Below are 11,828 nucleotides of genomic sequence, written 5' to 3'. Positions count from 1 at the left end.
TTAGACTACATACAGATGAACATCTACATGTTCTTTTAATCAACATATTAAGAATACATAACTGTGTCCATGAACGCAGCTCAGCTACAGAATACCACACACCTCGAGCCTATCATTGTCTACACATGACCTTCATGTTACAACAGACAATTTGCTTAAAGCCTAGTCAGGCAGTATTATTCCTATGTATACAAGTATGAACTGGGTTTTTGTAGGTTCTGACAAATATCAAACAAGGTATACAACATGTGGAGAAGAGTGTTAAGTTCTATAGCCAAAACTGCTTTGTGTGTCCATGGCTCTCATACAGTGGTATTACATTATGGATCGACAAAGTGCACACACTCTCGCTGATAATGTATACATCCAAATGTCCAAAAGAAACTGCATACACTGCTTCTTTACCCAAAAGTCTTTACAGACCATTCTAGCGGATTCTCAGCACACACTCACTTGCCTCTAATTTGGCTGCATCTGCTCATTGAGTTGAATGATTTTCAGCAAGTTGTCCATAAACAGTCCATTAAAACTACCACCGACAGTCTTCTCAGTGCCGGTGGGAGCCAGATGAGGTTTGTAGAAGGTTCAGACTGACCAATCACTGCCCTTAATGTTCCAGTGTGTTGATCAAATACACCAGACATCACACCGTTTCCTTAATTTTGTCCCGTCACCCACTGGTGAAAGCTTAACTGATTTCGGCCCACCTTATTCGAAGTGCTGCGTCTGTCAAAATTGAACCTCACGAGGAATGTTTTTGCACTTCTTAGAAGTGACACACTTACAATAATTCAGTCACACTATTTCTTTTACCTAAAATTTTTTCAAATATGTACACAAGTACATGTCTTCTATCCATGCGACCATGTTGTAGTAACACAGTGAATCTGATTGGCATAGGTCCTCTGGTCCTCAAGTCAATTCAGCATTTGGTTTCAAGAAGATAATTCACACATCCTAAAGACGCCCGTATTTCAATATATAATCAAAATTTCAAGTGTTAGTCAGAATATTAAGCCCGATGTCTTAGAATATCAATAACAAAATCATATGTATATATAATGCACTTGAGGAAGGCATTGCGTTTTTTTTTGTTTTTTTTTTAAACTCACAATCCTTAATAACAGCACAGTCTGGGTGAAGAATGTAGCTGAGCTAAAGTCAAACTGGAGACCCTGATTGATAAGATTGTGTGGGACAGTGAGACACAAAGGGATAATGATCACATCAGGCCTGGATGGCCACATTTGGAATAAAATCAGGTGTTACGAGACAGATGAAGGAAAAAGAAGACTAATGATTATGCCTGTCCTGATAATGGCCGTAATTGTTTTTAAAATGACATAAATAACATGCATGTGAGACGTGATTGGCTGATGATTGATTACTGGCTAAACACAGAAATATCTAAATGTTCATGACTTGGAGTTAGTGTATTATCACTGAGCCTTTTTTGACATTATACTACACACCCTGATGCTAAAAGCTGAGGTTAATTCAGGATTAATTTCTGTCATGTGAATACATGTTGATAGTATTTGATAATAGCTATCGCAGGTTGATAAGTTTGCATAGACCCTTGAAACCCAACCATCACCATCTCAGAAACATAATCTTAATGATTTAACTACCACTCGGAGCAGCATACCCAACTTCACCCTTTGTACGGAGTTTTAGTGGCACAATAAATGCTGTAATAGTCAACATGATACGGTTACATTCAGTTTTAGTTTGTTCATTATCTTCTTTAAAATTAAAAACTTTGTGGCACATAAAATTGTCTTTTTTTTTTATTAGATTTTTGTGAATCTCTAGACAGAATAGCTTGTATCATGCCACCATTACAGCCAACACCAAAAAGTGTTTTTTAAAATCCATGTGTGTTCAGTAAAAGAGAGTCGACTATGCCCGCTGCTTTTGCAGCATCACGTTACACAGCAATAAACTCATAGACTTTATTCAAAGAAGTACAAAGAGTGAAATGGGGTATGTTCCAGAGACTTACAAAACACTTGTCTGAGAGAAGACATATCTACGTGTAAACATATGCTGTTTGTGGTTTTGCTCTTTTCTCCGATGGCTAAAAAAAAAAATTAAAAGCATAAAACACTGTAGGAGCGTACAGTCCTTGGAGAGCGTAGAGGGGGAAGGGAAGTTGGTGTCCTTCGTGCCATCACGCAGTTCTCCTTAGCTGGCGATTTTCTCAATTTCATCCAGATCATCTGTGTCTAGTTTTTCAATTTTTTTATCTGTAGAGGGAGAAATGATGGTGGGGTTCATTTAGAGGGTTAAAACATAACAGATCAGCAGCCTGAGAAGCACCACCTCCCTAAATGGGGAAATGTTTTTTAAGAGAAACAACAATACATATGGTATTTACATAATCACAACTTTTATCGCTGTTAAGCTTATGAACATTTCACCACAGAGAGACTGTGTTAATGCACCTTATCAACTCGATCGTAAGTGTGAAGCTGCTGTCGGACTTACTGAAATGCTCCTGGATCCTGTTGAGGATGTTCATGCTCATCCTGCTGTCCACCATGTTGATGGCCAGTCCCCTCTTGCCGAATCGACCTGTGCGGCCAATCCTGTGCAGGTATGTCTCGTTGTCTGGGTTACCATCCTTGTCTACTGGCAAGTCAAAGTTGATCACCACGGACACCTGCTCGACATCAATGCCTGCGTATAAGACAAGCAGGGAAACAAAGAAAATGTCACAATTAATGAATTATATTCTGTATATTTATTGTAGTCACACTGTTCAGTTTTGCATTTGCTAAACAATTCCACATTCAAATATGTAGAATAAATATGCTTTCGCTAGTCCAACAATTTAATCAGTAACAGAACAACAAAGATGGCTCCACTCTTCTTCTTCTTCTCTGTTGGCCGTACTGCTCCACTCCATTCAGTGAAGAGAGCAGTGAGCCGTATTTGTAGTTATATTACAGTCTGTGGAAGATATATTGCATTGTGCATTTACATTCAATACATACACCTTAACATCCACTTTTTCCCACATGGTATTTCTAAACACATGCTTACTCTGGGCCACACATCCTGCCCTTAACTAGTGGCAAAAGTCCAGAGTTGTTATTAAATATGGTGAGAATGTCTTTTTCAATGTACATGTAACAGCTTAATAGAAGTCATATGATGACATGACACAGATTCATCCCGTTATGTCTCCACTTGTTCCTTACCTCGCGCACAAACATTTGTGGTGACCAGGACCTTCTCCTTGCCATCTCTGAAGCGCTCAATGACTGCCGCCCTCTGCTCCACCTGCATCTCTCCACTGAGCAGCGCCACCTGGTGGCCCTCTCTGGAAAGCTCCCCTGCCAGCCAGCCTGCAGTCTTCCTTGTCTAGATTACACAGAGGGAAATGTTTAGTGTTTGTACTTCATCAGCAAACAAGGTACTTCTCGGGAATAGTAGCTGACTTACAGGAAGAGTTAGCTCGTAAAAACACCCTGGCGAAGGCCTTGTAATATTGGTTAAATAAAGAGCAAACTCTTCCAATAAGTCAGCTAGTGTCTAAGTTATTTTCTAATATCTGAACCACAACATAGAGGGAAAAAAGGGTTAAAATTGAGAATTCTGTATACAGATGTAGATGTGTGGATATCTGAATAGTTTCTTTCAAAATCAGAATAGAAACTCAACTGGCTCCAAAAACTAGAGGAAACATTAGAAATCTGTCTTCATTTTCAACTGTTTGGGGAATAAAAGGTAAACTCAAGCCATCAGTGAGAACTCACATGGCAGAAGATCATGGCCTGCGCGATGGTGATAGCGCCGTAGATGTTACACAGGGCCTGGAACTTCTCCTCCCTGCTGTTGCACAACACGTAGTACTGTTTGATAGTATCCAGCGTCTCTTCCTCTCTTTTCAATTTGATGATGTTGGGGTCAGGCACGATGCGCTTGGCAAAGTTCCACACCGACTCTTCAAATGTGGCAGAGAACAGCAACATCTGGCAGTTTTTAGGCAGCATCCTGTGTGGAAAGGAAGAGAGCAATGAAAGGTCAGTAGGTGCACATCTCAGAAACTCAGCTTGAGATGATCCAAATTAACAGATACGATGATAAGGTGAATAAACACACTGCATGATCTTGTGCAACATTGATGTTAGCTCCACTTATCTCAAGCTTTTCGCACATTTGTATTTTTTTATTTCAGTGTGTGGCATATATTCTCACCTCTGGATGCGGATACTCTGGTCCTGATGACCCTGTGTGGCGATCATAACGTCAGCCTCATCCAGCACAAACACCCTGATCTTCTTGGGGTCTATGAACTTGAACTTCCCGCACCAGTCCAGCATGGTACCAGGTGTGCCAATAACTATCTGTTCCTGTAGCTTCATGCCTCGCTGCACTGGAACATTCACAAGAAACAAGTGCTCATCAACACACAAAACCACGATTTAATTGTCAGATGGGGAATAGCAGCAGTATTTCATTTAAAAATGTTCTCACTATTTATGACAGTGTGGAAAGCAGAAAACCTTACACTTGTTTCCTCTGATGGCGTAGACTAATTTGACCTCAGGATAGTGTTTGCCCATCTGCTCGATCACCTTGCCGGTCTGAAGTGCCAGTTCGTAGGTGGGTGACACACACAGGCACTGATTGAGAGAAAGGAAATGTGGGATAAAAGGATTAAAGTTGAGGTGACTGATTTCATCACTTAGTTCAAGTTATCAACGTGAAATATTCATTAGGGATGTCAGCGCTTGACCGTTAATTGGTTAACCGTAGAGAATATTTTTGAACGGTTACGCATGTTGGTCTGTAGGTTAATTTGCATACACACTCCACTAACAGCTAGAAAATGATGTGTTCACAACATCAGATCTTTTTGAATGGATAAAGTACCGGTGTAAAACCAGTGTGCTGCATTATGAGTCATTTGTAGCCTTAATGTTGCTAGGCTAGCAGGGGTCTTAAAAGTCTGTTTCTAGTGAATGTGTTAAGAGTCAGTCAGCACTAAAAGTGTTTTGTTTGTTTAACCTGAAGGAGTGTCTGAAGGCTTGTGTAATGTGTTTTTCTGTCATGGAGGAAATAAATTCATGACAAGTGAAATCGAGTCCAAAGTGTCTTCCGGCATCTCTACTGCAGAAATGGAATATGTCAAGCTGCCAAAAACCACTGTCACAGATGATAAGGAGCTCAAAAAGACAAACAGGCAGTCGTATAAATGTTAACTGCTGGAGGAAATAATTTTTGACTGCTTCAAAGAGCCTAGTAGGAGAGTGTGAGTATGTAACTATACTATGATGCAAGTTATATTCAAAAAGTGATGTTAACCTAATTTTCCAAAAAGGGGGGGGTTGTCTTATAATCAGGGTCGCCTTATATTCGGGCCAATACAGTAATGACAAACACCTGGCTGCCATGTCCGAGGATGGTTTGCAGTCACAGCTAAAGATCATGTTACTGCTAGCCAGGAGAGAGTGTGATGTGTGCCAGTCTAATGCTATCACCGAGTTGGTGTGCCGAATGATTGAGACCAATAGGCTGCCATTCAGTGTGGTAGAGGGCGAGGGATTGAAAGACCTAGTTTGGTACCTTGAGTATGTTATGCCATCAAGAGCCACTGTGCCTAAATGCAATGAAAACACTTTGAGGTGAAGGAGGATGAGCTAAAAGTCAAGCTAGCCAGGGCAGACAAACTATCACTGACCACCTACTGCTGCATAGCTCTCACAAACACAAACAAAAGCTATATCACAACTTTTCTTAAAAATTAACCGGTTAGTTACTGGTTAATGGGTGCTGGTCTATCAAAAGCAAACTTAACTGAAACTGACATCCCTAATATTTATATAATAAACGTATAAAATTGTGAAGGACAGAATTAGAATTAATATAATTAGAAAAGAGGACACACAAAGAGCAGGTAGGACACTGTTTGAGTTATTTTCCAAAAGACATGTCACACATATCTTGAAACTTATGATGAAGATATAAATTTGAGATCTTTGGAGAATTTGAGTACATCGAGGGAAGACAACACCAACCTGAGGATATCTGTTGTTGGGATCTACATGGCTGAGCATGGCCAGGACAAAGGCTGCGGTTTTCCCTGTTCCTGACTGCGACTGGGCAATCAGATTCTGTGGACTAGAAGAAAAAGGGAATTAATATTGTTGTTAGTTGTATTTAAAAGCACCTGATGCAAGGGGCTATTCATTTCATTTTAAATTTTACTGTTAATGAAAAGAGCAGACCCTCTGGGAAATTTTGAAATTACAATAATTAACACTAATTCGCAGAAATCGCTGCAATATTCGCAAGAACTTACAATTTTGAAATATTACAGTATCTTTTCCACATGAAATGACCAAATGAATAGGCTGCTTGTGATTTGGAACACATGTCATGTCGTGGTCACTTACATACTTGCAGTGCGCATTCAGAAACACATTCAGGTGGAAGATGGACAAATCTCACTTCTTCAAAAATTACTGCCATAGACCGCGCAAAACAATTCCCAAAATGTTCCCAAATGAGGTTGCATTCAGTTAGTCAGAAAAAACACAAGTTGATGTGTTGTTCAGACAGCACAGATGGACATAATCTACCTCAAACATAAAAATGGTCACTTGAAACTACATTTTTATGTTTGGCTTTATTTTAATTACATTATTGACTGATTTTATTTGGTGCAAATGGTAATGTTTATTTAATAAAGGCTTATAAATGGAACTCAAGTACAGTATTTTCTTTTTTATATAACTTTGAAGGAAGTGATTACATGACTCTTCATTGGTAGTAGTTTAAAAGAAATTACATTATTTTCCTTTTCTTGCAATTTTTCCTAATCCCTGCAATTATACCGCAATGAGAGCTCATAAAACATTGCAAATTGTAATTGCAATTTTTGAGAAAAGCCGCTGCAAAAATCAACTACTTTTGGCCGCAATAATCACAACAAAACTCTGTGAAATCCTGGAGGGACTAAAAAAGGTATGAGTGAATTAATTTTTCAGTTATATAGTTTCAGTGAGATTTCAATAAGGCATACTCACGGTTCGGCTAACATCATAGGTAAGGCAGTCTCCTGGATTTTGGATGGCCGGTTGAAACCCATGCCGTACACGCCCTGAAGCAGCTGTGGTTTCCTGCACACAGAAGAAAATGGTCAAATCTTTACCTCGTCACTTGCATATACACATTTTGGCGGTGGAATTTTCTGGTTCTAAAACACCCTCTTGAACTAAATGCTAAGTAATGATTGATTAAAAATTAATAACCAATGCCCCACATTACTGCAGGGCAACATGAGAGATGAATGGACAAATAGAAGATTCACTTACAGTCGCAACTCCTCAAAGGACTTGACAGAGTAGAGCGGAGAGTTGGGATCCTTTTGAAGAACTTCCACTTGATTAGTGGTATTGACAAGATTATTCCGAATCAGCTTGTTCAGCAATGACTGAGCTGCTTTGTCCTCTGGAAAAAAAACAAAACACATATAGTAACTGACAACCAAGCATCTCAAAGGATGACAGAAGTCAAGACAGAGGGGGGGAATAAGTGGAGACAGGAGGCAAATAACAAATTGCACATGTAATATTATTTATTTAACAGTCAAACTTGTTCAGTGGACTAAATGCCTACCATTGTCATCGTCCTCTGCAGTCTTGTTCTCTCCTTCTGCTTCTGACTTTGCAGCTGCACTGCTGGAGTCTGTTGCATTTGCAGAGGTACCTGCGATATTAATAATGATTCTCACATTCACATCATTGGATATTCTTGAATTCTTAATGCAGCATTTCACACTTACCATTTTCCTCTGGTTTCTCTTTTATTTGGAGGTTACCGATCTGCACAAGACACACAGGAAAGTTTACAGTTATTAGACTGACAAAATAATGCTTGCCATTATACGAAAGTCAGGATTAGCCCAGTTTGTGCCAGTCCTGATACTAACGGTTACACCAGGGGCACAAACGAGGGCTGAGTCAGGACCACTGCTTCTTCAGTGGGGCTATTTTGGAGCCTCTCGCCTGCTAAAGCTGGCTCAACGAGTTGTGGCTGCAGCTAACAAAGCTCGTTGAGCACGCATCATCTCGTCTCAAGCTAACTTAACTTTCGGTTAGCTCTGACGTCAAGCCGGGGCTACCCGGTAACGTTAGTTTCGTTTCTAAGTAAATATGAACGTTACTGACACAGACTGTCACTGGAGCCACTTTATTCAGTGCTTCGGTATCTTTAAACAAAATTGTAACTGTCACAAATAAGTCTGTGAAGCTAGTTTGTCGTCAACATTGTGCCAGAACAGGCCAAAGCATCCTCCAAACACGCTAACAACACGTTAGCTCGCGTTGTGTAACGTTAAGTTCAGGTTTACCGATTCCGCCGCGGCTTCTTGTTCGTCCACTGCCTGCGCCCAGGAGTCCGTAGCCATTGTTTTTTCTGTAGTTATTGTACTCAGGATAACTCAACTAGGACAGCTAGCTCACAGCGAGGAGTCTGGCAATTTGAATGTAACTATTTTCCACAATGGCGTGCCGAAACCGATCCTGTACACCGGTGCAACCGCTCACATGTCCGGGTAATGTCACTGCCAAAATAAATTTGTTCCCATCTTATTAAAAGTTCCCACCCGGCTTGCACAGCAGCAGCCACTAATACTGGGACCTAAACTCAAAGTTCGAGCAGATAACTTTATTTTTATGAGTTATAAAACTTAATTCGACCTATATTGTTAGGATTCGGCAGATCAGAGGCTGGATATTAAGAGGCACTACTCTGCTGAACCTGTAGATGGAGTCAAAACGTTGTGAATAGGCTCATCCCTACAGAATACTTTATATTAGTGCTTCTCAAACTTTTCCTAAATTGACACAAATTAGACCCCGGGCTCCCATATGATAAGATTTTGTCCCAGGGTCCCCCATCTGATACGATATTTGCTTTTAGATGTTTTATTTCAGAAAGTGTATGAAACCCAACAACAGAATGGTGACAAATTCTGTCATTGTGTTACTTATGGGTGAAATTATAGTAAAAATAAATGATTCTCCGTTTTGCTGGGGACCCCCTGGAACCCTCTCAAGGACCCCACTTTCAGAACCACTGCTTTATACGCCCCTTGTAATAATAGAACACACACACACACACACACACACACACACACACACACACACACACACACCGACAACAAAGATGCTGCAGGTCTTTTTATTTGTGCACCTGCCTGACAAAGAGGATAGGCAAGCCTGGATTACCAACCAGGCATAGGCACCTGTCCCAAGGCCCCCCAAACCCTCAGCGGCCTCAAGGGTCCTAGGTTCATTGTGTGACAATTAGTTTGTGGAAATATGTTTTATTGCAAAATGGTTTGGTAATCTGAGCCAAATCTGAGCCACTGTGTGAAACAGTTTTGTCAAAATGGAGGTAGTGGGGTAAAACGTGCCAGTGATGTTGGGGCAAGATGAGTCAATGGCTCAATTAACCCCAAAAAAATTATTTTCTGATATTCTAGAGACTAGAGACCCTGTTCATGTTAATGTTTGATCACTATTACAAGTATTACAATGTTGATGAATAGATACCTAATTGTTGACTGATGTTAAGTTTAAGCCGCACACAAACATGCTGTACATACAGATGACAAATTAAAGGAAAATCCGACATAAAGTGTCTTAGTAAGGTGTTGGAGCACCAGAACAGCATCAATACACCTTGGCATTGATTCTACAAGTCTCTGAACTCTTCTAGAGGGATGAACACTATTCTTTAAAAAGATATTCCTTAATTTGGTGTTTTGATGATGGTGGTGGAGAGCGCTGTCTAACACATAGGTTCAAGATCTCCCATAGGTGTTCAAATAGGTTGAGATCTGGTGACTGTGAAGGCCATAGAATATGATTCACATCATTTTCATACTCATCAAACCATTCAGTGACCCCTCATGCCCTGTGAATTGGGGCATTGTCATTGAAATGGAAACATATACACTTATGTTATTGTCTTAAGATTATGTTACACTGCCTTATAGTCAAAAGCTCATTGATCTCTGCTTCCTGTGTGAAAATGTTCCTAACAGGTACTATCAAAGGAGAAGTGTGGGACCCGGCCACTGTAACTTTAGAGGGAACGTCCAAGGAGGAAAGGCAGATAAGGATTTGGCCTTCAACTCTTAATTCTCAGCAGAGACTGAAAGAAACTCCCTAGAGATCCGGTGAATTGATTAAAAATAATTGTTAGAGTGATGAATATGGGATGATCGTGATGCATATGGCTGTATATGCAAGTACCAACACTGAACTTCATTCAATATCTCTTAAGCCTAGTAAACTGGGAGATCTGGACTTGCAAATATGTATTCTGGATATTGCAATAAAACTCTGAAAGACAACTTGCTCTCTGTGAATTCATCTTAAATTTCCACTAGAGTCATCCTGGAAGAAGCAACTCCCATCAAGGTAGAAATGTTTGATCATAGGATAAAGGTGATCACTCACAACAACTTTGTATTGATTAGCAGTGACCCTTCCCTCTAAGGGGACAAGTGGACCCAAACCATGCCAGCAAAATGCCCCCCAAAGCATAACAGAGCCACCAGATCCCCTCACTGTAGAGGCCAAGCATTCAGACCTGGACCAGTTTTTCTTTTAATTTGTCACCTGTCTGTATACACAAAAGCACATTTACACACACATTCTTTCTGTAGCTAACACACAAAGATCACAGTTTAATCTTTACTGAAAGTGTTTAGGTAACATGTTGAACAACAGGACACAAACATATAATTTTACTGAAAAGTAGAGTTTTTGCCTTTGTTAAATTGATGGCATTAATAAAGTTCAAAATTATCTCAAATTTGTTTGATTTTGTGTAATTTTTATATCACTATTTAATGGTAACTCTATTTACCCATAGAGCGCTCAATTTACCCCATCCCCATGCTCATTTTACCCCTACCTTGGGGTAATTTGTGCAATGGGACTAACTTTTTTTGATGGGTCATTGTTCAAAAACCATAATAATTAGATAACTTGTTTTAATTTCCATGGGCACACAACAACCTGAGGTATATATAGTCACTATTATTTGAAACACTTTCATTTTGCAGTAAAATCATCAAATGTAAAAAGTGGCTCATGTTACCCCATTCTCCCCTACCTTTTTTTTTTTTTACATTTATCAACTCAAACCTTATCCATTTTAGATTCAAGATTCAAGAGATTTTATTGTTACATGCACATCAACACAGCAGATGGTAACATTCAAGGCAGTGAAATTTGGCTTCTTTGAGCTCTAATTTCAATTAGAGTTTATAATAAATTGAGAGAAAAATATAATTAATATTTCTACCTGCAATATGATGTGAATTTTCCTTAATAAATTTGAATGTAATTAAATTTTCACTAAGTTACTTGGGGACTAGGGGGTAGAGGTGAGACCTGAATCAGGGCCCCACACAGCTCATCATTGCCCTTGGGCCCCCTAGTGGTTGATCCAAACACAAAGGGTAGGAACAGCCAGATAGGACAATATCCCAAAAGTAGTGAAGCGCTGGGAGACAGCCACAGCAGTTATCTGTATCTGTGTTGTATATGATGGATCTCTCATTGTCTCTCTTCATCACTGTTTCCTACATTGTGTGCTGTATAAAAGAAAAGTTAAATGTCAGGGACCTGTAAGCAGGCTCTACAGTCAGAGGGAGGGATGGTAACAAACAAGAGAGGATGCTTCTGGAGGGTGAAGTGATGTTGTACTGAAATAGATGCATCAGAGTGGGGCGGCTCTTATAGGAGGGCCTAGAATAAAGCAGCAGTCATGCCTGTACAGTATATCCATGCTGG

At 39.9% G+C, this 11,828-nt stretch overlaps 1 protein-coding gene across 2 annotated transcripts; it reads right to left on the bottom strand.

Moving 5' to 3' along the window:
* Positions 1-16: 16 nt before the first annotated feature.
* LOC137181803 (ATP-dependent RNA helicase DDX19B) lies at positions 17-8,565 on the bottom strand. 2 transcript variants are annotated; one of them, XM_067587813.1, is made up of 12 exons: positions 8,366-8,565; positions 7,799-7,838; positions 7,633-7,722; positions 7,329-7,464; positions 7,041-7,133; positions 6,030-6,132; positions 4,520-4,634; positions 4,207-4,384; positions 3,765-4,002; positions 3,207-3,369; positions 2,491-2,682; positions 17-2,249 (listed from the first exon to the last, which is right to left on the bottom strand). In XM_067587813.1, the coding sequence occupies exons 1-12, from the start codon at positions 8,420-8,422 to the stop codon at positions 2,188-2,190; spliced, it is 1,467 nt and encodes a 488-aa protein (XP_067443914.1). In that variant the 5' UTR covers positions 8,423-8,565; the 3' UTR covers positions 17-2,187. The 2 variants fall into 2 exon arrangements, with proteins under 2 accessions (XP_067443914.1, XP_067443915.1); XM_067587814.1 differs by having other exon boundaries at positions 7,633-7,701.
* Positions 8,566-11,828: the final 3,263 nt, after the last annotated feature.

Source organism: Thunnus thynnus, chromosome 4 (genome assembly GCF_963924715.1).
Source record: "Thunnus thynnus chromosome 4, fThuThy2.1, whole genome shotgun sequence".
Taxonomy (NCBI): Eukaryota; Metazoa; Chordata; class Actinopteri; order Scombriformes; family Scombridae; genus Thunnus; species Thunnus thynnus.
This window is presented reverse-complemented; position numbering and strand designations above follow the sequence as displayed.

Excerpts from the sequence above, each read along its gene's own strand:
- LOC137181803 (XM_067587813.1), bottom strand. The coding sequence starts at position 8,422 with ATGGCTACGGACTCCTGGGCGCAGGCAGTGGACGAACAAGAAGCCGCG. Across the intron at positions 7,839-8,365 it reads AAGAAGCCGCGGCGGAATCG|ATCGGTAACCTCCAAATAAA; the intron begins GTAAACCTGAAC and ends TGTCTTGTGCAG. Across the intron at positions 3,370-3,764 it reads AGGCCATGATCTTCTGCCAT|ACAAGGAAGACTGCAGGCTG; the intron begins GTGAGTTCTCAC and ends TGTGTAATCTAG.